The sequence below is a fragment of the Marmota marmota genome, unplaced genomic scaffold (genome assembly GCF_001458135.2).
Source record: "Marmota marmota marmota unplaced genomic scaffold, marMar, whole genome shotgun sequence".
In the NCBI taxonomy this organism is placed as follows: Eukaryota; Metazoa; Chordata; class Mammalia; order Rodentia; family Sciuridae; genus Marmota; species Marmota marmota.
In genome coordinates, this window is record NW_026000174.1 from 17,971,510 (window position 1) to 17,998,030 (window position 26,521).

Here is a 26,521-nt window from a genome sequence, read left to right on the forward strand (position 1 = left end):
AGAGTGCTGTCTCCATACTTAGCATGTCTGATAAAATTCAGTACTCTTGCATAGTGCCAACAGATGTGCTCTGTTGACATTCAATCATGAGATGGGTGTATATATCTTGGTTGCCTAGGATTTTCTGGGAACTTTAAGTAACATAGAAAAAATAATTTACTTGGCTTAAGATTGGGTAAATGTTTTACCAACATGGGAATTAAGTGAATAAAGCAGAACAACTCTAAACCAAAAAATCAATGGCATGTTACTAAGAATTACCAAAATTGATTCTTTAGTGCATGCTGATCAAAGCATTTGCATAAAAACAGCGTTGTGGGCAAGGTAGAGGTTATAATTACATAAGGATAGCCTTACCCCTAGGATTTTGTGAAGTACAAACAAAAAGATGATTAAGAATTAGATTAGAAAAAGAAAGAATGTAAGAGTCAGAGAAACTAGTCTTCAAGTTCAAAACCATGGATGGAGAATGCAAAGAAAAAAATATCCCCAGATATCTGAAATGGCATCAGGTGAAGAAGAAGAGGAGAAGGAGGAAAAGGGGATGGGGGGAGGAGGAGGAGAAGGAAGAAAGAAGAAGAAGAGGAGGAGGAGGAGAAGAAGAGGAAGAGGAGAAGAAGGTAGAAAGAGGAGGAGGAAGAGGAAGAAGAAGAAATACTCTAAAGTATGTATAGACAAAACACCAGTGAATTATTTGCAGGATATGATAGAAAGTACCAAATTGAGCAAATGAATAAAAACTCATCCTGGTGCTGCAGCTATAGGACTCAAAATATAATGTTGTAAGCAAGAATAATCATAAGGGGGAGGGGAATATGGATTATATGTGATAGGGTTTTTCAGTTGCTTTAACTAGTTAATGGAAGTAAATAATTTTCTTAATCTAAATAGATTGTTTCATAGATAGATCATCTTTTCATGTGAATCAACCACATGCCTGTTGTTCCAGGGTAGACATACCATCAACCCTTGGAAGGAACCCTTGAGTTGCCAAGAAGGATGTCAGCCTCCAACATCAGTGATAATAGTCTCCCAGACACTCTCTTCCTAACAGGGATCCCAGGGCTGGAGTTTGCCCATATCTGGATTGCAATTCCATTCTGTGCCTTGTACCTGGTAGCATTGCTTGGCAATGCTGCCATCATCCTTGTCATTGTGACATACAGTGGCCTACATACACCCATGTACCTCTTCCTTTGTCTTCTCTCACTCACTGACCTGGCTCTCAGCTCCACCACAGTGCCCAAAACACTTGCCATTTTGTGGCTCCATGCAGGTGAGATTTCCTTTACTGGATGCCTGGCCCAGATGTTTTGTGTCCATTCTATCTATGCTCTGGAATCCTCAGTTCTCCTGGCCATGGCCTTTGATCGATATGTGGCTATTTGCAACCCACTGAGATACACAACCATTCTCAACCATATTGTCATAGGAAGAATTAGCATTGTTGGTGTATTCCGGAGTGTAGCTATTGTCTCCCCTTTCATTTACCTGCTGAGGCGACTGCCCTACTGTGGCCACCATGTCATGGCTCATACATATTGTGAGCATATGGGCATCGCTCGGCTGGCCTGTGCCAACATCACTGTCAATATTGTCTATGGGCTGACTGTTGCCCTTCTGGCTGTGGGTCTGGATTCCATCCTCATTGCCATCTCCTATGGCTTTATCCTCCATGCTGTCTTTTGTTTGCCGTCTCAAGATGCCAGACGCAAGGCTCTGAGTACCTGTGGCTCCCACCTTGGTGTCATCCTCGTTTTCTACATCCCTGCCTTCTTCTCCTTCCTCACCCACCGCTTTGGTCACAACCGAGTTCCCAAGCATGTGCACATCTTTCTGGCGAACCTCTATGTGCTGGTGCCTCCTGTACTCAATCCCATTATCTATGGAGCTAGAACCAAGGAGATTCGGAGTCAACTTCTAAGACTGTTTCTCTTGGGGAAGATCTCAACATGAATTCTAGTAGACCTTGGAGATAAGAATAATAAATGGGTAAGATTGCTTGCTAGATGCATTTACATGAATGGAGATCTGTGATATGACAAGACTGGGTTAATGTGGTTGGAAATTCTGGAAGGAAGTGGATTGATCTGATGAAATGGGAGACTGGTTATCACATAGAACATATTATGTTTCTACAGCTCCTTGAAAAATTCTGAATAGCCCATAAAGATGATAATATTGTCACTATTGTCTCAAAAGTGGCTATGACATACTAAGGAGCAAATAAGTTTCTGCTTCTAAAATAAGATAGTTTCATAATAGGAATAATTTCTTATGAGTCTAAAAGCCAAAAAAAAAAGTGAAAAAGGTGTTTAGAGTGAATTTGTAACTGAACTCCAACACATAGGGTAGCAGTTAAGGGCACAAAGTGTGAACTCAGAGTTCCTGGATTTGAATTTTTGCTCATCTTCTTACTAAACTTGTGACTCTAGCATGTTGCTAAATGTTTCTATGCCTGAGTTTGGACAATTTTTAAGGAAGGATAATAATGACATCAAACTCTTAAGGTTGTGGTGAGGAATACATTGAGTTATTAAATTTTGAAAACTTAAGTTATGAATCCTTTTTGACATTATTGATCAAACTGTAAAACTTTTCTGAGACCTTTCTTCTATTATCTCACTCCACAGGGTTATTGTGATAACTATGTGACATAGCAACTCTATCATTCATAAACAGTCTTAAGATATGACCAGTGCTTAATGGAACCACAATTTCTTCATTCTTTCTCCCATCCCCATTCCTCCTCCCATCTTTCATTTTGAGGTCCCTTTCCTTTTAGCCATGAAGTCATCCCATTTTTCAGATGCAGGGAAGCTGGCTCTGAATCCAAGTTCTTCTTTTTAATATTCCTTCAGTTCTTCATCACTCTTGGTGCTAAAACATTCATACTCCTGCCAACTGTTCTTTGCATTTTAAATTAACAGCCTGTAATTCAGAGGAACTAATAGTCTAAGGTCATTCCTTTTATATGGATAATATCTCATACTTTTGCTTGCACTTTATCATGGATAATCATATGAAATATGGATCCACATGACCATGAACTTCAATCTCAGCTTCCTAGTTTACCATGAATTAAACATCAGACCTAACTGTCTCCAGCCCCAGTAAAGTGTTCATTATAGAATCTGAAACAAAGCAAGCACTCAATACAGAGTGGAGAAGTACTTGGTGAATAATCCTTAAATATACAAAAGCATACTCTATTTCATTATATCTACATGACTTAATCTGTAGCATTTATCTATTTGCTAATTTGTTATCATTTCAAAACCTCAACACAGCAGCATTGCATCTGTGACATACACATAATTAAAACTTAGTCTATCAATATTGTTGAAAAAGTGTTATGGATCATATTGGTGTGTGTCATATTCTTTGTTGAATTAACAAAAAAAATGGCATCTGTTTCATGCCACAGTGATGAGGAGTGAAAATAAGTCTAGCGTAGATGCTTGGCATATTGTAGACATTTAGTGATTTCATTCCTATTCATTTACATTATATTGAGACTATTCAGCTGGAGGCACAGCCATAAACCTGTGATGAACTAAGGGAGAGACATTTTACCCAGGAAAGCAAGTGAAGGAAAAATTATTACCATGTCTACAAGGTGATACCAGAAGAAAAGTGTCAGCTCTGGCTTCAGGGAGCTCCAAGTCCAGGTATAGAGGCAAATCCTTGCACAAAGAGCTGTCCTGGGCCAGGGCCAGTCATGACTTGGCACAGAGGAATTCAGAAGAGAAAGATCAGATGTGTGGCACTCTGAGTGAGATTAGAAGAGAAAGAGGGACAGGACAATGGTTCAGGAAGAAGGCAGCAGAGAGGATACAGGGAGTTCGTGACAGCCTGGTAAGACTAAAATTCTAGGAAAACTCAAGAGACATGGCAGTCCTCTAGGAATGACTTGGTATTGAAGCACATGATGACCCAGCGTCAATCATTTGTCACTGAAGTCTGAAGTAATATGAGACTGGTATTTATTTAGAAAAGGCAAGGTTTCCCATAGAGGTGTTTTTCTGACCACCACAAACTATCTTCCTGCCATCCTTCCCTACAGAGGCATAGCATGTTGATATGAGAATACTTAGTAGAAATTCACCTTTTGAGAATAGACAGAGGTCACCATTCCTATAGCATGTGCCAGTGACTCAGCCTGTTGTGCGTGAGCTGGCCCTGCCAGGGCCTTAAGCATCCAACCCTTCTTCTGCTTCTTTCAGCAGGGCAGAAATGCCACAATCGTTCTTAGAGGCTCAGCTCTTTAGAAATCCCAGGTTACTCTCAGTTGCCTGCCTATCTATCTATCTCTCTGTCTCATATTTTACTTCAAACATAATATGTATGTGTAAAAGAAAAAAACAGAAAGAAGATAAGCAGAAAGTATATCTTGCCAAATCTCACAATAATAATTTAATAATAAAATTTTTATTAATCCTTCCAAATATGATTTCTACAAAAATGCATCAACATTTAACAATACATTGTATGTTGGTGTTTTTAACCTGCTTCCAGAACAAACTCTCTCCACCTGTAAATATTATTTGATTGTATTAACAATGATGATTGACAACAAATACATGAAAAAATGTTCAAAATCTCTAGCAATTAGAGAAATGCAAATCAAAACTACTCTAAGATTTCATCTCACTCCAGTCAGAATGGCAGCTATTAAGAATACAAACAACAAGTGTTGGCGAGGATGTGGGGGAAAAGGCACACTCATACATTGCTGGTGGGACTGCAAATTGGTGCAGCCAATATGGAAAGTAGTATGAAGATTCCTTAGAAAATTGGGAATGGAACCACCATTTGACTCAGCTATCCCACTCCTCGGTTTATACCCAAAGGACTTAAAAACAGCATACTACAGTGATGCAGCCACATCAATGTTTATAGCAGCACAATTCACAATAGCTAAATTGTGGAACCAACCTAGATGCCCTTCAGTAGATTAATGGATAAAGAAAATGTGGTATATATACACATTGGAATATTACTCAGCAATAAAAGAGAATAAAATCATGGAATTTTCAGGTAAATGGATGGAGTTGGAGAATATAATGGTAAGTGAAGTAAGCCAATCCCCCAAAAATAAATTCAAAATATTTTCTCTGATATGAAGATGCTGATTCATAATGGGAATGGAGGGGGCAGTGTGGGAGGAATAGACGAACTTTAGATAGGGCAAAGGTGAGGGAGGGGAAGGGAGGGGGCATAGGATAGGAAAGATGATAGAATGAGACAGACATCATTACCTTAAATACATGTATGTAAACACTAATGGTGGGACTCTATGTACAACCAGAGACATGAAAAATTGTGCTATATTTGTGTAATATGATTTGAATTGCATTCTGCTGTCATATGTAAAAATAGAATAAATAAAATAAAATAAAATAAAGAAATAATGGTGATTGACAGGCAAAGATTGAATACATCAAAGTCTAATTAGGGTTGTCAGGATTTAATGTGCAGATACATATAAAAGAATAGAAGAAATAGCTCATTTCTTGTTCAAGTTCTATAATATTGATTACTGATTTATTTAAAAATCAGGTATATAAAGATGCTCAATCATATGGATAAATTGCGAGATAAGGTGATGCATACCTGTAATCCCAACCGCCCAGGAGGCTGAGGCAAGATGATCCCAGGTTCAAAGCCACCCTCAGTGATTTACCAAAGCTACAAGCAACTTGGTGAAACTCTATCTCAAAATTAAAAAAAATAAAAATGTCTGGGGATGTGACTTCATGGTTAAAGACCCTGGATTTAATCCCTCAGACCAAAAAAAAAAAAAAGGAAAAATTGTTTTTCTCTTATTTTAGCCAGAAATTGTATGGTATTGAACATTAAGAAAATCTACAGAAAATAAAATGATTTTAAGCTAAAATGTATCATTTTTCACTTCATGTGTTTAAAAATTTATAGGTGATTACAAATTTATTATCACACTTCTTACTTGATAAGTTTCATATTGCAACATTTCAGAAAATAATTTTTTATTCTAAAATATATGTGCATCATTCTTTTTTCCATGTTGTTTCAATGACTTCACAACTTCTACTCTTTATACATATATTGTCATTAGTGTGTTTAGTCTATAGTATTTTTTGCTGATATATTTTTTTCCATGTAACTTATCAGGCCTATATTTACAAGGTTGTATAGCTTTGCAATATTGTTTATCATTTAATATACTACAAGTTGTAAAATTTCTTAAAATTTTGTTGGAAGAATAAGGAAAAGATCTTGTATTATAATGTTTTAAATGTAAGAGGCAGAATAATTGTTTTATAATTAATTATTTCTTCCTCAATCATCATTTAATTCTTCATATGTTTACATTTTATTATTTTTCCCAAAATATCAATTTAGTCAAGATTTAAATTATTCCTAGATCTTTCCTCCATAATTTATAAATACCTCCATACTGTTAATATGTGTGATGTTTTATTTTCATTTGATTTCATCTTCCAGATGTTCATCAGTTTTACAACCTTGTTAAAAAATTAGGCTTTTTAAATTGTTTTCTCTTTTCCTTTCATATTAATTTGTAACTTTAAGTATTTTCAATCATTTTCAAAGTGTTTATTTTTTCATAGTGTCTTAAATTGAATATTTTATTTATTTAATTTTATCTTTTTTGTCATAAAGTTATACCCCCATAGTCTTATAAGACCATGAATTTTGGGAGAACATGTTGGATTTTATACAATGTACTATAATAATTCTACTGTATTATTTTCTTGTTGCTGAATACACAAAGACATACAATTTAAATCATAATATAACCTTTGCCAAATTTTAATATTATTTAAAATCTTGATCATTGCAATTACATTTACTTCACGTAAATAGTATATGGTATATTAAATAAATAAATAAATACTGGCATACATCATGATTCTATGTGTGTCATCTTATAACATCTCTTGAACATAATCTTTAATTTTGAAAATCCTTTCTGCATTACAAATTGTTTCCAAACCTACACTAATTTCCTGTGTTAAAAGAAGTAAGCCGAACAAAATTTTTCAATAAATTCTGGCCCACTTTATCATGAAATACTTTTGGCTTACTTATGAATGACTGCCAGGCTGTCATCAAACATCTCATGACAGGAATCCCAACAGTAACATACATGACAGAGGCATATTTAAAATTCCTTATCAAAGCAAGTTTTGTAAGCTTCAATTTGTGGATATAAGGGGAAACATCCTCAGGACCTGGGTTTTCAGCATGTCTCTTGCTCAAAACTTCCTTCTCAGAAGAATTTTGCAAAGCCTTCGCCGAATCTCTTTGGTTTTGATGGAATAGATGACAGGGTTGAGCATCGGAGGCACAAATAGATAAATAAGGGACATGAGTGTGTGTACATAGGGTGGGGCATGCCTCCCATAGCGAGCAGCCATGGACACACCAACCTTAGGCACATAGAAGATGAGCATAGCACACATGTGTGACACACACGTGTTGAGTGTCTTCAGTCGTTCCTCCCTGGAGGCAATGGCAAGCACAGAACGCAGTATGAGCACATAGGAGATGAACACGAGTGCAGAATCCAGGCCAAATGTAGAGATGACAATGACTAGACCAAAGATATTATTGATGGTGACATCACCACAGGGCAGGTGGATCAGATCTGGATGTAGGCAGTAGGCATGGGAGAGCACGTTGGCCTTGCAGAAGGGCAGCCTCAACAGAAGCAAAGGCAGAGGGAAAATCATGCAGAAACTGCGAATAATAGCAGACATGCCCATCTGCACCACACGGGCATCAGTGAGCACTATAGCATAGCGTAGGGGGTGACAGATGGCCACATAGCGGTCAAAGCTCATGACCAGCAGGATCCCAGACTCGATGAAAGAGAAAAAATGAATAAAGAACATTTGGGTCATGCAGGAATTGAAACTGATTTCTCTTACGTGGAAGCAAAATGTGGCCAGTACTGTGGGCAGCGTGGAGAAAGACACACCCAGGTCATTAACTGAGAGCAGGGACAGGAAATAGTACATAGGTTGATGCAAGCTCTGCTCCTCCTTGATAATGAAAAGGATCAGGCTATTGCCCACGATTGAGACAGTGTAGAGGAGTCCAAGGAGAAAAATCATCCAGTGCTGGGAGGCCTCCAGCCGTGGGAGTCCTGTCAAGGTGAAAGGAGGCAACCCTGAGATGTTGTGGGTGTCTCCTCCCATGCTGCACTGCTGCCTAGATGGTAGGGCCCCTGGCCCGCAAAAAAAGACAAACGTACAGTTTATATTCCTTTATACCTGTGTCTAGCACTCTTCCTCACATTAAAACTATAAATCTCTGTTCAATTCATGGGTAACATTTTTTCAAGAGACAAAACTCTCTTTGTCACTACTTCCTCAATTCTTATGCCCATTCCAGAGTAAACCACTTACTCATAAGACCACAACCTTTGCCTCTTCCCAATCTTTTTTTATGGTCTTGAGCCTTCACTATCTCTCTATGATTCCCAGTTCCCTAACTCCATAGTTACTAATTTCCTCCATCCGCTCATCCAGATGAAAGATAAATGCCCAGAAAAATGGATATCCTTGGAGTTGTTCATCAAGATGTGCTGGACTTCCATGTTTCTTCCTTCTGCTTCATTCTTCAATCCATTCAGCATTGCTTTTCTCCCTGAAGGAATTTAATTCACTGAAAGTAATTTTTTTACCAATTAATTTCAGAATCAAATCCACTGTGTTTCTTGAAACCATGGAATTCGTATTTACTTCTCTACCACACAGATTTACTTTTCATCTGTTTTTCCTCTGATAATGATATCATCATTATGCCCAAGACTGAGACTTAAAATCCCTATATCACTTTGCCTCCTCCTTTTCCTTGGCCCACTGCATTAAACAAGATAACAGTTGATGAAAATATTGATCCCAAAGTGCCTCTGTTGGCACCTTTCTTCATTTCCTTCCACACTTCAGGCACAAGATATCACATTATTATGCTGTAATAACTGCATTCTAATCTATCCCTAGCCTATCTCTAAATCATCTCTAACCAAAGTGGAACTGATATTTTTTTAAAAGATGCGAAAATGCAATTTTCTTATTAAAACCTTAAATGGTCCCTTCATTGTCAAATGACCAAATTCAAACTCATTAACCTAGAATTAATGAGTCTTTTAATGGTCAGCACTAAATCAATATTTCTCTCCTTTTTCTCAAAATTCTTTTCCTTTTTCTTGAGAATATCCAGATATGTCTACATGCTGTCATTTTAAACCTTAAAACAGGTTGGTCCTAGAGTTTCCCTGATTGCAGAAAAATACCTGTTCAAAACATCTTCCATGGCTGAGGTCCAGGATGCCCTTCTTTATTAATACTTGGTTGATCAAAACCTGTAAAGGGGAAGCTCCCCACCCCACAGAAGTCAAGAACACAGATCTTATTGTGTACACTTCTCTGTCTACCCTGCATTATAGCCTTGTGAATCTTGTGAATAAAAGCTCCGTACCACCATTTCCAAAAACCCAGCTCTGACTCTTATTTGTGGTTTCAGTCCCTACTAATGCTGTTCTTAGTGCAAGGGCTTCATCGGGGTTAATGAAAAACCAAAGTGGATGGTTATCAAAGGCTTAGGACTGAAGATGGTGCAACTCTGAACTTTGACTCCTACTCTACATCCTCACCTCCAGCCTTCCATCTGTATTTTTTGCTGCACCTACATTCAAGGCTCCTCTTTCCATTGTTCTCAGGATGTAATTTTTTTCTTCATGCTGCATTCTTAGGCCCCCTTCCTCTTATCTGTAAGCTTTTCCCTATGCATTTTTTGTTTACTTCTCTATGTAATTAAAAAGAAAACTCACCTATTTTGGAATCTTTTAGCATTAGTAGAATATTTCCACATAGCTTCTAATCAGCCAGAATCCTGAAAAAAAACATAGAATTCACATCAGGGCATCTCCTCCCAAAGTTCAACCTGAGGGGCTGTTCCTTTTGAGAGAGTGACATAGAAGGTAGAAAACCTGGTGATTTCAGAGACCAAGAGCAATGGATAGAAAATATAGATGGGGGAAGGTGATGAGAGAGAGAGAGAGAGTGAGCAAGCATCTACATAAATAAGTAAATTGAAGTAGGGACAGAGTTTTCTTCAGATTGCTATATTGTGGCCCTCAAGATATCTAAGAACAGAATTTCTCAAGACCTGAATTTGGAGTTTCTAACACTTCAATATATCTATCTGAGAGAATTCTGTGCAGGAAATTCGCTATATCTTACCACTTGGGATTTCTAAGATAAGCATAGGTGGCTTATGATCTGAATTTGGAGCTTCTGAAACTTCAACTTACTTGAGAGAGATCTTGCTTTGACAGGAAGAGCAGTACTGGGGCTCCTGCATGCCCTGATAATAGCCCACAATTACATCTGGCAACTCACTGGCCTGAGAAATATATGGCTGCTTCCAGGAAGTCCCTTGTGCAGCTGAAGTTATCAGCTCAGGTGCTCATAGACTTCAGGGAATATAGAACATCAGCAGTGCTCCACACCTCCCTGACTGGCACTTCATGTCCCATGAGCAGGAATGATCTGAACTTTGTAACTAAACCCTCATTTTAGGAATAATTGGAAGTATCTGACTAGATATCTCAATTATATACCTCATTAGTGGCCAAATAATAGTCATATCTTTCTCATCTAATTTAGTTTATGTCCTGCCCACTCTACACCTATGATCAAACCCTCTGGAAGTCTGGATAAAAAGAACACTATAAAGAAAACTCAAGCCATACAAATAAATTTCAGCATCTGAATTTACTAGAACATGTAAAATTGACCCCCAGCATGATAAAAAACACTGGTGTGCCATGCCTGACCAACACAGAATGTGATTATAGATCAAATGTGTTCCTTTATTAAAGAGGTATTGAGAATATAGCACTGTGTTGATTTCTTCACAAATGCTTATTAAATACTTAGTAGAGAGACAGCAAGGGTGAAAGGGGCTACTTAATAAAGTTCAACAACTGATGTGGAATCAAGATTCAACCACTTGCCTTGAGAAGGTAGACCTGAGTTTGAGTTCAGATTCCATCACTGGTCTTAACAAAAACCTCGAAGCCATAGTTTCATTTTTCACCCATAGTTAATAATCTCATGTCCAGATTGATTGGGATGATTAAGGGAGTGACTGTGTGGGAAGCAGGAAGCCCACTGGCTGCCATAAGCGTCAGTGGAGGTTGGTGATTGTGTTTCAGTTCCAGAAATTAACTCCTGAGAGTAAAGTGCATGAGATGGACACTGACCTCTGTGTTCAGAATAATAAGAATAAATGCTTGGAGTAGCATGAACAACTGAATTCTAGGAAAACACCAACAGATACAGCTGGAAGGAAGAGTGCAGGCTTACACTTGAAGCAAACCAGTAAGAAAGTTGCTTTAGAAAGACCCTCTTACGTACCCAGTGTTCCTCTGAGACTAACAAGAAGAAAATGCAGGCACTTTTCAAGAATCCCTTTCAGAGATAAACTAGAACAACACAGGATTCAGTGACTCCTTAGTTAACTCTTAGATGTTCCCATAGTCACACCAACCTCATGCACCCAGGTGAGGAACCCACCTGAAAGCTGCACAGTACACAGGGATTTGGCAGAATTCAGTGTCCACTGTTCCTTGTCCGATATCTTTCTCTATAACTTTTCCCACAAAAAAAAAATTAAAAAGAAACAACTTTTCAACTGCCACTGTCCTTAGGTGCGACATCTATGGAATAAGATGTATAAAACACAAGTAAAAATAAATATGAACATGATATTAGTCATGGGTATATGTAGATGAATAGGTATATCAATTCATAGTTTAGCTTGAGGAACTTTTAAGGAAACAATAGTTCAATCAATGCATTGATGAAGAGACACAGAGAAAATGTTACAGCAGAACAAAGGAAAACATGCAATATTCTAAGGCAGTCATAGGAGGTTTCCAGGTCACTTAGCAGTAATGTCATCTCTTAAACAATAAGTGAACGTTATTGAGGTGAATATGGCACACAGAATGCCTCCCCAAACATTTCCATGTTCTGAACTTACAAATATACTATGTTTCAGGAACTTTGAGGACTCTGTTAAGGTTATGCATCATAAGATGGGGATTGTTCTTTTTCCTTTTGGATGATTCAGGTGGATCTAATTAAATCACAACAAGCCCTTAACAGCACAGAATTTTCAAGGCTAGAGTCACAACAATGAGGCAGATAAGTCAGAAATTCAAAGCATAAGAGGCACTCTTCCATCATTACTTGAAGGACTCAACTGGAAAGTGTAAGAGTTAATGTGGGCAAGCCACAGCTGAATCCTTCCCAAGGGAATGGAAAACTCAGCCCTACAGAGCACTGACTTAAACCAACAGCCCAAGTGAGCTTCAAAGCAGATTCTTACCCAGATTTCTGAATTACAGAAACTATGAGATTTTTGTTGTTGTAAGCTATTAAATATGTGATTGTTTCTTATGACAACAATAGAAAGCAAACACATCAAGCCTTAGGCAGGAGGGAGAGGAAGGCAGAGAACAAAAAAGGATTTTTCATCACAGACTGGAAAACACAAATGCAAGGATCAACCTTGAAAGGGGAATGATCTGTAAACCTTCTATGACTGCCTTAGAATACTGAAAGTTCTTCTTTGTTCTGCCTTAAAATTTTCTGTGTCTCTTGAATCACTGCATTACTTGAACTATTGTTTCCAAAGAATGGGTGGTAAAACATACAAGTCTTCAAAGAAGAAATTAGATATTAGAAATTCACCTATGAAGTCTATGAATGGTGACAATGGTGGGGTCAAGTGTTCTGAAGAATAGGGACATTTCAACATTGCTTTGAACAGAAGTGAGGACACACACTCAGACTGAGCAATAGGAATTTCAGAGTTCCTATCTAATCACACTGACATTCTTCATAAATAAAAGGAAAGGTTATATGATAGGAGTAAGTGATCAGAACAAGTGGTGTGGGTGATTTGAGAGGGAAGAAAATATGAAATGTAAATATAGAAGCTTCTTAAACAATATCTAGTGTCCATTACCATTTGGACTACTTAATGAAACCATTGATTTTATCATCTCCTCAAATCTGTCCACCCTTTTAATTCACTACTCTCCTACCAAAAGCTCTTTTCTTGAGAACTTCCATATAGAGCTGTTTTTTCTTGTTTCTCTCAGTATGAGTTGTCAGGTCTGTTACGCAGCTGACACCAGTGGATTTGCCTTACTGCTCTGCTGCATGAAAATCCTGATTTCTGGGTGTGAAGGGTGTGGTAAAATCCAGGAATTGGGATTTTAGTACAGGAGAGCACATTCTTAGCTCTGTGGTAGAGAACTTGCCTAGCATGCACACGGCCCTGGGTTAGATCCCCAGCACCACAAAATTTTAAAAGCAATCCTGATTCCTTGATCGAATGCCTTTCTTCTCTTTGTCATACACATTTGTTTGCTGAAGTTTCTTCCAATTCGTGTTCTACTTTAAAAGGTAATTTTTATTTTATTTTTATTTTTGATTGACACATAGCAATTATATCTATTTATGGGGTACTATGTTACATGTTAGTATATATATATATATATATATATATATATATATATATATATATCTCGTATAATGATCAAATAAATGTTATTAGCATACATATTACTTTAAACATTTATCATTTCTTTGTGGTAAGAGCATTCAAAATTCTCTCTTCTAGTTATTTTGAAATATACAATGCATTCTTTTTAATTATAATCACCTTATTATGCCATAAGAAACCAGAACGTTTTCCTTCTGTCTCATTTTAACAATGTACCCAGGCACCAGCTTCTCCCCATCCATCACCCATCATCAGGTGATGAATGCTCTCTTCAGCCAGGGATTCCACACAAGAATGAGATCATGGGCTATTTCTCTTTCTGTCACTCCTTTATTTTATTTAATGTAATGTCCTCCAAGCTATTTTCATTGGAAACCATATTTTTCATTCCCATGGAACCCAGTTTTTCTCTCCTTCCCTCAACTCTTTGTAAAGAACCTCCATGCTGCCAGGCACCAAGTGCAGCCTATAATCCCAGTGATTTGGGAGACTGAATAAACATAACAGCCTTTTTTTCCCAGCATCCTAAGCAGTTTGATCTCAAGTATGAGGCCAGCTCAACAAATTAGCAAGACCTGTCTCAAAATAAGAAATGCAGATTAGGAGTCCGCAGCGCCGGAGGCCGCCCCCCTCTCCGCCCCCGCCCCCCGGCGCGCCCCCCCCCCAGCCTCCGCGCCTCCTCTCCGCCCCTCTCCCCCCGCCTCCGGCAGTCGGGAGCCGCGCGCGGGCCCGCGGAGACCCATGTCCTGACTGAGGCGGGAGGGCGGAGGCGCCGAGGGAGGCGGAGAGGGGCCGGACTCGGCTCGTCGCCGCGGGCTGTGCCGGAGTCGCCGCCGCCGCCGCCGCCGCCGGGCGCTGAGCCTCGATACCGGGAGGCAGGAGCGGGAGCTGGAGGAGGAGCCGCCGCCGCCGCCAGCTTCCTGCTTGACATAACTCACTTCAAGAAGTGCACAATGTCAGAACGTGGAATTAAGTGGGCTTGCGATATTGTACGTAGAAAAGCTGNTCCAGCAATGGTGTGTCCTGAACTGACAGAACAAATCCGGAGGGAAGTCGCTGCCTCTCTTCATCAGAAAAAGGGGGATTTTGCTTGCTATTTCCTAACTGACCTTGTAACATTTACATTGCCAGCAGATATTGAAGACTTACCCCCAACAGTTCAAGAAAAATTATTTGATGAGGTGCTTGATAGAGATGTTCAAAAAGAGTTAGAAGAAGAATCCCCAATTATAAACTGGTCCTTGGAGTTGGCTACACGTTTGGATAGTCGACTGTATGCCCTTTGGAATCGAACTGCAGGGGACTGCTTACTTGACTCAGTACTACAAGCTACCTGGGGTATTTATGACAAGGACTCGGTGCTTCGGAAAGCCCTGCATGACAGCCTGCATGACTGTTCACATTGGTTTTACACACGCTGGAAAGATTGGGAATCCTGGTATTCTCAGAGCTTTGGTTTACATTTTTCCTTAAGAGAAGAACAGTGGCAAGAAGACTGGGCATTTATCCTCTCTCTTGCTAGTCAGCCTGGAGCAAGTTTGGAACAGACACACATTTTTGTCCTTGCCCATATTCTTAGACGACCAATTATAGTTTATGGAGTAAAATATTATAAGAGTTTCCGGGGAGAAACTTTAGGATATACTCGGTTTCAAGGTAAGCCATTATTCTAGAGCATTTCATAAGTTTTTTTTTTTTTAACTATGATGATGTAATTTGCACCATATCCTTAAGTAGTCATGGGGGAGGTGGTCAGAGTGACTCTTGGCTACCAGCAAGAACAGTGGCCATGCGAAATGAGAGGTATTCACCCTTGTGATTTTCTTTTGCCTTTTCCCAGGAGTCTATCTGCCTTTGTTGTGGGAACAGAGTTTTTGTTGGAAAAGTCCTATTGCTCTGGGGTACACACGGGGCCACTTCTCTGCTTTGGTTGCCATGGAAAACGATGGCTATGGCAACCGAGGTGCTGGTGCTAACTTGAACACCGATAATGATGTCACCATCACATTTTTGCCTCTGGTTGACAGTGAAAGAAAGCTACTCCATATGCATTTTCTTTCTGCACAGGAGCTAGGTAATGAGGAACAGCAAGAAAAACTGCTCAGGGAGTGGCTGGACTGCTGTGTGACTGAAGGGGGAGTTCTGGTAGCTATGCAGAAAAGCTCTCGCCGGCGGAATCACCCCCTGGTCACACAGATGGTAGAAAAATGGCTTGACCGCTACCGGCAGATCCGGCCTTGTACATCCCTATCTGATGGAGAGGAAGATGAAGATGATGAAGATGAATGAAGAAAAACTTATGGAGCAGAAGACCAAGGCATCAGAATCTGTGATGACCCCCAAGTTAGCTTGGTGCTCCAAGCAGAGTGTATAGCATGAAATGAACCAAATCTGGCAGGATCTGCTCAGAAGTATTTTTCTGATCCACACCCAGTGGAGATAATTAATGCATCTGCTGCATGAGGAGACAAGAGAACTGGTTGAACTACAGTTTGTATAAAACAAAAAACTAATTTTATTAAGACAGAACTTTTTTCTTTCAAATTGTAAATCTGTCTATAAATGTAATGCATGTGGTTGTGTAAGAAATTGTGTAATAGGAAAAGTTGTACCAGCATCTTCATATTGAGAAAACTTTTTTCCAGCATGGGCACTTACAAAAAAGCACATGCAGACCACTCTTATTCCTTTGAGATGTTCTCTTCATTAGAACCTGGCATTCTATTTTCACCTTAAAAGATCCATTTTACATTTAGTCTGAGATCTGGAAACTTTGTACAAATTGTCCACAGCAAAACATAATAAATAAGCTTATATTTTATTTATTTAGTTCCTGTTGTGCCCAATAAAATCAAACCTTTTAGGAACAAACTACAAGAAAAGCTAATAATCTTTGAGTGAACTTCATAGCTTCCTTGGAGAGTTTTTAGTTTCAAATTTGTCATTTTGGGGTTTTATGATTTGCTCCTTTGAGCATTTATTTTTTTTTTTATTTATTTATTTTTTTTCTTTTTCCTTTGAGCATTTAGATACTTCTGGACTTGTCTGGAAGAATGCCCTGAAGTGAATGTTCTTGCCCCAGACTCTGGGCAGCAGTTGGGAAGGGAAGGGAGCAGGCTCACTTCTCACTGAGTAGATCGTGTCAAATTTGTTCCCTTCAGCTCCATCCACATTGTTCTACTCCTAAATTGCCATGCAGAGAACCTTTGGATTCTTCCCATCTCCTGTTATCACCTTTGCTCTAAGCAAATGCTGTTAGGATGCTGTGCCTTTGCTTAGACTGATTGGGAATACCATTCAGTGCAGAATAAAGATTTTAAAAAATGCAAAAAAAAAAAAAAAGAAATGGAAATTGCTATAGATAAAGCTGAGGGGTAAAGTGCTCCTGGGTTCAATCTCCAGTACCAAAAAAAAAGAACTTCTATGTCATTTATGTTGGGCGCCACTAAGTGACCTTATTGTACTTGGGGATGTTTAGTTATAAATGACACAAAGTGACAGTTCTGATCCTTTTCATCTTCTCAGGAAATATAGTCATATCTTAATCAAGGAACTGATTATGGAGCTTTCCTCACCCAAGACTTGGTGTTCCTGGTCTTTCTTAAAGACACCAGGCATAATTAACATTGCAATTCTAGAAACATGCACTAGGAAACCAATCAAACTCTCTGAGCAGGGGAGACTGAGTCAAAGGAAGAGGTTAAAAAAGCCAAGGTGTAGAACCAGAAGTATCTGATGACCTTGATAACAAGGGCCATGTGATGATGAGAATGTCACTATACTCATAGCAACTCATTGACAAACTAGGGAATTAATTTCCAGATGGGAAAATGACAAGTCTGGACAGAGCCATGAGCACTCTAATTAATCAACTGAGAAGATGACAACTGCCAACAGCAAATATCTGTTGAGCCCCTTTCAGACTAGGAAAATTCCAAAACCAAGAGATGGATTCTGACTGTCATTACTTATGGAATGTGTTGTGGAAAACATTAAATTAGATGTCCCTTCCACTCAAACATAAAATGGCTAAACCACTGCTTCTGCTTCGGAGTTCTTTGAATTTAAAGGTAAAAGTCAAGGTACTGATAGTGAAATCACATTTTTCACATATTATAGAAATAATTTTATTATGTCATAGTTGTGACAGATTCAACATCATTAAACAGCATCCATCAAAAATATTTATTTAAACACCTGTTAAAAGTCATAAACAATGACATCACTCTAGTAAAATGCCATAGGTTAGACCAGATATACATAAGGTATAAGGAATATAAACATCCAAAGTGTGTTTAGCCTGCTTAAAATTACAATTTGGCGGGGGCAGGGGGCAGGTACCAGGGGTTAAACTCAGGGGCACTCAACCACCAAGCTACATCCTCAGCCCTATTTTGTATTTTATTTAGAGACAGGGTCTCACTGAGTTGCTTAGTGCCTTGCTGTTGCTAAGGCTGGCTTTGAACTCATGATTCTCCTGTCTCAGCATCCTGAGGCGCTTGGATTACAGGCATGCACTACTAGGCCTGGCTACTATTTTGTTTCTATTCATTTATAATGCATATGATATTTAGACTGATCAATAACAAAATTTCACATAAAACTGTACTTCAGTAAAATTAAAATCTATTTTAGAGTAAAACAGTATAGGTCATTATAATCATTAAATTATAAAGAACATACTGGTATGAAAATATGTGCAAATACAATCATTTCCCTGCATTCTATTGGTGTATTACTGTTGTATAAATATAATCATTTTAAATTCATTTCTTAGTTATATTTTTGTGAGTCTGTAGTGTTTCAGGCCTTGTATTAGAGGCTCAAGAGTAAAATAAGATCATGCTCCCCGGACATGAGTTGCTTATAGTCTAATAGAGAAGATAAATTAACCAAACCAATATGACTAAATTATATTCTGAGTACAGTGGGAACATAAAACAGGTGATAAACAGTACTACTTAAGGTTAAATTACAGAAAATTCTTAAAATACTAGACAATGGTTTGTGGATGTGATATTTTGAAGCTGGACAGAATGGTCCATTTGTCCTTGCTGAATAAAAATAATATGAGAAAATGGACCAGACACAGGGGTGCACATCTGTAATTCTAGCAACTCTGAAGTCTGAGGCAGGAGAATTTACAAGTTTATTCAGCTTGGGAAACTTAGCAAGACCCATTCAAAATTAAAAGATAAAAAGGGCTGGGGATATAGCTTAGTGGAAAAGCAGCCGTGGGTTCAATCTTCAGTACCACAAAAAAGATACTACTACTACTATTAATAATAGTAACAATAGCAATAATGATAATAATATGAGGAAATAAGCTGAATACTTATATATTATATAAATTTTAGAGCAATTTACTTTAGTTAACTTCAAAACAAGCCTATGAAGTAGAAAATCAGAGATTGTTATATCATTTTATAAGTAAAAAATTAAGACATATAGAGGTTCATTAACTTATAGAGGATCTTACTTCTCATTTGTACTGTCTCTGTGGGGGGGATTGTGCAGTCTAGAAAAAGAGGAAACATTCAGAAATGAAACAGCCCTTTGCTTCTCTATCTCCTGAGATGTTTCCCTCTCTCTTTCATATCTGTCTGCTTTCCCTTGATAGAATCTGAGCTTCCAAGGGTAGCAGTATATAAACTTTCTTTTCTAATTTGAAAAGAGAGTTTATATGCATATCTATTAATTTGTTCATTATCTTCTCATTTATTCATTATCACTTACTCAGCTACTTGTTCACTTATTCTTGCATTATTACACAAGCACCATCAGATATCTAAATGGAGAGCCCTTGGGAGATTTCCTGTGGAGGGACAGAGTACAATAAGAAAAGACTGCTACCCTTGGAAGCTCAGATTCTATCAAGGGAAAGCAGACAGATATGAAAGAGAGAGGGAAATGTCTCAGGAGATAGAGAAGCAAAGGGCTGTTGACTTCCTGGAAATAAAGCCAAGTGCCTGCATTCTTCCTGACCGCCCGGGTGAAAAGAAATCCTGGGAATCCTAAAGCCAAATTCTGACTACTTCAATACCAAAGTTGTTAAAGCCACATTTTTTCAAATACCGTGTTGACAAAGACCCTGGTTGAGGACAGGATCAAAAATCAACCACCCACACTAAACTTACACATTGGAAATGTTATATTCCTAGCACTTAATCACTCCTATTTGTGCCTGTCTCCTTAAGAGTTGTGCAGGCCCATAACCAGAATGTAACTAAAATCTTTAATTTTGTTCCCAACTCCTCTAAAAATCCCTGTGAGGATGCTCAGCATTCTTGTGATTATTTTTCACAAAAGACCATTTTTCTGCCTCTAGAGAATATTGATACAGCAATTTGTGGTTAAAGCCCAAGACAGCCCTGGCAGGCACCAGCCTGATGTTTATTTAAAAAAGAATTAATCCTAGAACTTGAAGGGCATCGCCCACATTTCCTGATTGTTCTATACCTACTGTGAATCTGCCTGGCGATTCTCCCATCACAAGATCACCCTATGCTTGTAGATCTGCCAAGGAGTCAGCGCTTGAACCTGAAAAGCATCTTCAACAGTCTGCGGCGTATTTCCTTTGTCTTAATGGAGTAGATGACAGGATTTAGCATAGGAGGCACAAAGAGGTAGAGGATGGACATTAGAATATGGACAGCATGGGGTAAGCCAGCCCCAAAGCGATGCACAATGGACACACTGACCATGGGCACATAGAAGACGAGCACAGCCAAGATGTGAGACACACACGTATTGAGGGTCTTAAGGCGCTCCTCCCGAGAGGCAATGGCTAGCACTGATCGCAGAATGAGTACATAGGAGATGAGGATGAGTGCAGAGTCCAGGCCAAAGGTGAGCAGCACAATAGACAGCCCATAATGGCTATTGAGGGAGATATCAGTACATGCCAATTTAATCATATCCACATGAAGGCAGTAAGCATGGGAGAGAACATTCTGGGCGTGGCAGAAGGGCAGTCTGTGCAGCAGCAGGGGGAAGACCAGGATGAGGGCAAAGCTGCGGAGGACAGTCCCCAGGCCCATGGCCAGGATGCGGGTATTGGTGAGCACTGCAGCATAGCGCAGCGGGTTGCAGATGGCCACATATCGATCGACACTCATAGCCAGAAGGATGCCAGACTCTGTCCAAGAAAAGAGGTGGATGAAAAACATTTGAGCCAAGCAAGCATTAAAGGTGATCACTCGGGCACGGAAGCAGAGGGCAGCCAGCACAGTTGGCAATGTGGACAAGGACACGCCCAAGTCATTGACTGAGAGCAGGGACAAGAAGTAGTACATGGGCTGGTGCAAGCTCTCTTCCTCCTTTACAATGAGGAGGATCAGGCTGTTGCCCACGATAGAGATGGCATAGAATAAAAGGAGAGGAAGGGATAGCCAGGGCTCCATGGCCTCCATCCCTGGAAAACCCGTCAGAATAAAGCTGGGAGCATCAGAGGAATTGATCCTGAAGTTGCCCATGAGAGAATGAGGACATTAGTTATCAGTCAGGTGGATCTTTCAGAGAATCTACACCATACGTTTAAGATTGTTACTGTTCCTAGAGAGGAAAAAAAAACAACGCCAGAGTGTATGAATTGCGATTCCATTCACGAAATTCACTGGTGGCATAGGCAGTTGATTATAAAGTAATAGCTGTTGAAATAAAGGCTTCTTTTTTAAACCACTTACAGAAGAGTAGATTTCAGGGCAGTTACCCATCTCATTTGTTTTCACTAGTAGACAATTAGACGTCTGCCTTAGGAACATTCTGTTGGCAAGCTTTCAGACAATTCTAATTTCAGAGCTATGATCATATCTAATGTACTAGAAATGTTCATATTTACAGCCATTCTGCAAGATTGGTGAACAAATGTGCAAAAAAGAGAAAGGAATCACCCCAAGTTTTCTGGTGTCAAAGTTACACAGCAAATATCTGAATGCTGTAATACCACTTCAATCCCAAGGTCCTTATGTATTCCAAGACCCACGGTGTCTTTGTAGGATGCCTGGAAAATAAATAGCTCCTAAGAGGCATTGTAGTGTTTCAGTTGAGGGTTTGAGTCCCAGTGTAGCTACATAATACCAATGTTACATTAGGAAGTTTTCTTAAACTATTGCCTTTACTTATAAAATAGGGCAAAAATAGAGTTGTTGTATAGACATACAGATATACATATGTTAGAGGAGAGAGAGTGAAAGAGAGAAATTGGACTTATCAAGAGAGAAATTGAACATATCAAACCAATTAGTAAGCATTATATATATATATATATATATATATATATATATATATATATATATATATTGCTTTTAGTTTATTGTTGCTATTTAAAACAATGGGAAATTTATTATACTTTGTATTTTCTTTAACAAAAAAAACTGTATGTGTTACATAAAAATATTTCAAACCATTTATCTTCACATAGTAGTTAGTGGTACAGCTAACTACTGTACGAAGACTTAAGAAAGAAAAATTATAACATTAAAAATATTCCACCCATCACCTTAATTTTCCTATGAACTTATAAAAATGGCATTCTTTAATGCCCATAGCAGGTTATTGTTGCTTCTCTTAGAAAGATTCTCACCCAGGAATTCTTACCTTACATCAGCCCAAGCAAGGTTATGAGAAGATGATAAAGACACAATATAAGGCATTCTACATCCTTCCCTCACTCTCTTGTGCACCATGGAATTTCAGGAATAGCATTTGGGGAAGGAACTACATTTAAGGATACTTCATGCTATTTCTGTGGCATACCACAAAACCTTTGCAATACCCTGTAAAAATGTAGCTTCACCTGCCAATTTCATAACTTAGGTATTAGATTCCCTTCTGCCTCTCATGAATTATATTCTGAATACTTGAGTGTAATTACCTATCATTGAGTAATTTATTATAACACTGGAATATTTATTATTTTATATGACCCTCAGGAGAGAAATATATTTTTCTCTGTTTAATCACATTAGTCCTCATAGTGGAATTATCTACTAGGGGTATAAATATCTGAGAAAGAGTCCCAAGGACCTAATCCTAAGCAGTCGCATTGGATATAAAGAGGCAAGAAAGAGGAACCAGATAATCTCTGAGAAACCTGTCCCATGCAATGATCCCCCATCATTACCATGTAATGCAAAGTAATAGGCATTGAAGATTTTAGAGATGATGGTCTCAAGGCCACCCATCTTCTTGAAAAACCCACATAAGTCTCATTCTACCAAGTAAAACACTTTTCACCATAAGGAAGTCTAAAATTGTCTTAAACTAAAAACCTTCTGCAGCAGAATAAGAATGGATTTAGTATCTCCTTCCTGATGTACCTGGAAATGATGGAGTGCAACTGAGTGGCCTCTGCTGACAGGGTCCTTTCTGTTTCCTTATATTTTTCCCTATGTTCACATTAAGCAAAAAGCGGGGAAAGAGTGAGTAGGAAAATGACAAAAGAGTAAAGAGACAGAGATAGGAGAACAGGGAAAAGAGAGATGGAAAATAGGCAGAGAGAAAAGGATGAAAAAGATATAGGAAATAAAATGGAGGTGAGAAGGGGCAGGTGAGAAAAGGGAAGCAAGATTGAAGGAGTTTTAGTGAGGTAGATAAATAGAACAGCTACAAGGCCACGCCCCAGCCTGTCTCAGGTGCTCCTGGAGAAGTGGGCTGTGCTGTCCCCAAGGTTGTGGAAGACCCCACACTCATACCACAGTTCACAGGAGCTGAATGTCAACCTCTGAGCAGTGGAAGGGCTATAGCAAGACCTAATATCCCCTAGACAAAGTCTGCTGGGAATAGGCTTCTCGCAGCAGGATCCCAGTGTTCACCTCCTGCTACCTGTTCCCTAAGGTGGTTCAGAACTCTGTGCAAAGACCAAGGCAACACTGCCAGTCTTCCCAGCCAAGCAGGGCGTATCTGCCGCCACACCATGTCTCATGGTTCCTGTCATCATGTAAGCAATATGTCATTAGGATCCTCTGCCAAATGAAACTGGTAAATGATGCCCTTAAACCAGAAGATTCTGGAGGGATTTAGAAGAGCTGAATTTATATATATATATCATAAAGTATATTTACAATATAGGGCAATGGTAGATGTTTGGCTCTCTCAGCTCTGGTTTAAAGTTGAATAAGTCAGAGCTATTAAAGGGACACTTCATGAAAAAAGTATAAAGAGTCAAACAATGATTTTTTCACATTTTCACCTAAAGAACTTTTTTGAAAGTTGTGATTAAAAAATTATCAGGAAGCTATGTTATTATTAAAAAGCTAAATACGTTCAAACAATTGAAGTACTATATTTAGTAACTGCAAGTAAAATGTAAATGTTTCAAACTCACTGTATGATGCTTAAGGACAAAAAATTAATGTCATATGCATTTGTGGTTTGTATACTTTTAGAGAAGATGTACACCAGAAAAGATAGTCATTATTCTATTAAAATTATTTTTATCAAGTAATTTCATATATTTTGAAGTTGTATTCAATATGATTTAATCTTGTAAAATGTTTCCTATTTCTTAGTAATATATAGTTTTCTCTTATGTTACATAATAAATAAAAATTATTGTAAAGTCTGACAAATGAACGGGAATATTTCTGATCTTTACATGCTTAATATTTATTTAATCTCAAAATACTATACAAGTATAATGCACACATGTGTACCTAGGTACTGCAAGTTGACTGTGCTGCACGTTAAGCTCGTCTTTCGGCTCCACCACCCTGTCTGTGCTCTGCTTTCCCATGCTCAGGTGGGATCACACTTTTTCTTTGCCTGCCAATTGCCTGTCAGGTTTTGCCAACAGGAAGCATTAGAGGCAGACTGGAACACTGGTAGAGGCTTAAGGGATCCTATTCATATTCTTTTTGTCAGTGTCACCCAATAATCTGTTTTTTCCTAAGCAAAGCAGTTAATTCTAATAGAAGCAGAGGCTTCTGCTTATATTTTTATTTATCCCTTGTTTTTCAACAACCTCAACATGTCCCTCAATGTACCAGCATCACCTGACTGGACTATCTCCTTAAAGATCTGTGCATCACCTCTGTTAGTCTCCTCCTCGAGTTTCAAATAGCCAGAAACTACTTTCTTGGGACAGTTACTGATTAATTATAGCAGCTACTCTTATTTAGGGCATAAATCCTGCAATATAGAAAAAAAGTCATTCCCAACCAAGTTATTTATGTGGATAATTTCTTACAGCTTAATTTTTATAAATAAAATTGAGAATAACTGAATGTGAAACTTTCCTCATTCCATTGGTCTTGACTTGTAGACATGTAAAGTAACTTTGGAGAAAAAAGAAAGTTCTATAATTTTCATTAAGAAAAATATTTCCAAAAACATATTTAATAATGCATGAAATTTAAAGATTTTAATATTGCTTTTATTGAAGTATCACCATGATAATTGCAATAAAATATTTTTACGTTGAATCCTATTATTTTAGGAAAAAAATTCCAATTTGTATACATCTTTTAAAATTTTTTTTAGAAGTTGATGGAAATTATTTTATTCATTTATTTATATGTGGTGCTGGGACTTGAACCCAGTGCTTCACACATGCTAGGCAAGTGCTCTACCACTGAGCCATAACCCCAGCCCTCCAATTTATATACATATTTTAAGTATGGGAGTTATCATCATGAGATATAAAAGCAAAAAATGAATAGGTAGGATAATGAACCAATTCCAAGAAGACAAAGCAATAATATTAAATTTCTGACATTTCAGAAAAACTTTCTCATATATTTTAAATAAATAATGGTAAATGTAATACTTCTAGATGTCCATTGGTACATTTAAAATAGTGATATTAGAGGTTCATTTTTAAATGTCAAAATTCACAATCTACTGAAAATTACATATTTTTTCTAATATTTATGCTTTTAACAATAACTTCTAGACGTCTACTCAAAAGTTTTTGAAGGGGCATGTACGCATCTATTTATTTGTTCTAATTCATTACACATAACAGCAGAATGCATTTCAATTCATAGTACACAGTGGAGCACAATTTTTTATTTAAGGAAATGAATAAAAATCTTGAAGAAAACTGGTTTGGATTAATTTGAGAGGAAAATGAATGTTGCAAGAGCAAAGTGCTCTGAAATGAAGGAGAATGAATGAATCCTGAAAGAGGGCTCTGATAGATGTAAAAACCTTCCTGACATTAGATGCTAACTGTCATTAGATACAGTGAAGTGAATTCAGACCAGGCACTGATGTTATTTCCTACAAGGACTGGCTTTGTGGGCACACAACATGGGCAATTGCAATGAGTCATGCTCAGAAAACTCCTATACTTTATTTACTACTCTGCTATCATTGCAAGTAATTATTTCTATCTTGGAACTTGCATTTTGTCCAAATGTGCAAAATGCCACCAGTCTGATAGTGCCACACTATGTGTAGATGTCCAACACCATTATTTGCTGCACCATTCACATCAGTCTTTCACCATGCCCTTATAGGCATAGAATTCTGGTTGATTCACCCTGAGTGAGAATTCAATGAGGCTCATTAAGGTAAAGATAAAAAGACAGAAAATGGAGTCAAGGAAAGAAGAAATGAGAATGGAGAATAAAACACATAGATTAGATATTTAATTTCCTAGAGAAAGCAATCATGAAATTCATATGGAAAAATAAACGACCCAGAATAGCAAAAACAACTCTAAGCAGGAAGTGTGAATCAGGCGGTATAGCGATACCAGACTTCAAACTATACTACAGAGCAATAGTAACAAAAACAGCATGGTACTGGTACCAAAACAGGCGGGTGGACCAATGGTACAGAATAGAGGACACAGAAACCAATCCACAAAACTACAACTATCTTATATTTGATAAAGGGGCTAAAAGCATGCAATGGAGGAAGGATAGCATCTTCAACAAATGGTGCTGGGAAAACTGGAAATCCATATGCAACAAAATGAAAC

General features: G+C 38.2%; 4 protein-coding genes across 4 annotated transcripts; 2 read left to right on the plus strand and 2 right to left on the minus strand.

The window, feature by feature from the left end:
* Positions 1-999: 999 nt before the first annotated feature.
* On the plus strand, positions 1,000-4,668 carry LOC107157298 (olfactory receptor 52D1-like; the record flags this gene model as incomplete). Its single annotated transcript, XM_015503652.2, has 2 exons — positions 1,000-1,925; positions 4,650-4,668. Coding segments are annotated over exons 1-2 (945 nt in total), but the record flags the coding sequence as incomplete, so codon positions are not given.
* Positions 4,669-7,158: 2,490 nt separating this feature from the next.
* On the minus strand, positions 7,159-8,745 carry LOC107157307 (olfactory receptor 51I2-like). The gene has a single exon (XM_015503664.2). The coding sequence runs from the start codon at positions 8,202-8,204 to the stop codon at positions 7,260-7,262; it is 945 nt and encodes a 314-aa protein (XP_015359150.1). The 5' UTR covers positions 8,205-8,745; the 3' UTR covers positions 7,159-7,259.
* Positions 8,746-14,546: 5,801 nt separating this feature from the next.
* Positions 14,547-16,414, plus strand: LOC107157314 (ubiquitin thioesterase ZRANB1-like). Its single transcript, XM_015503676.2, has 2 exons — positions 14,547-15,249; positions 15,434-16,414. The coding sequence occupies exons 1-2, from the start codon at positions 14,547-14,549 to the stop codon at positions 15,880-15,882; spliced, it is 1,152 nt and encodes a 383-aa protein (XP_015359162.1). The 3' UTR covers positions 15,883-16,414.
* Positions 16,415-20,090: 3,676 nt separating this feature from the next.
* On the minus strand, positions 20,091-21,068 carry LOC107157326 (olfactory receptor 51I2-like). Its single transcript, XM_015503686.1, is given in 1 exon segment — positions 20,091-21,068. A coding segment is annotated over 1 exon segment (978 nt).
* Positions 21,069-26,521: the final 5,453 nt, after the last annotated feature.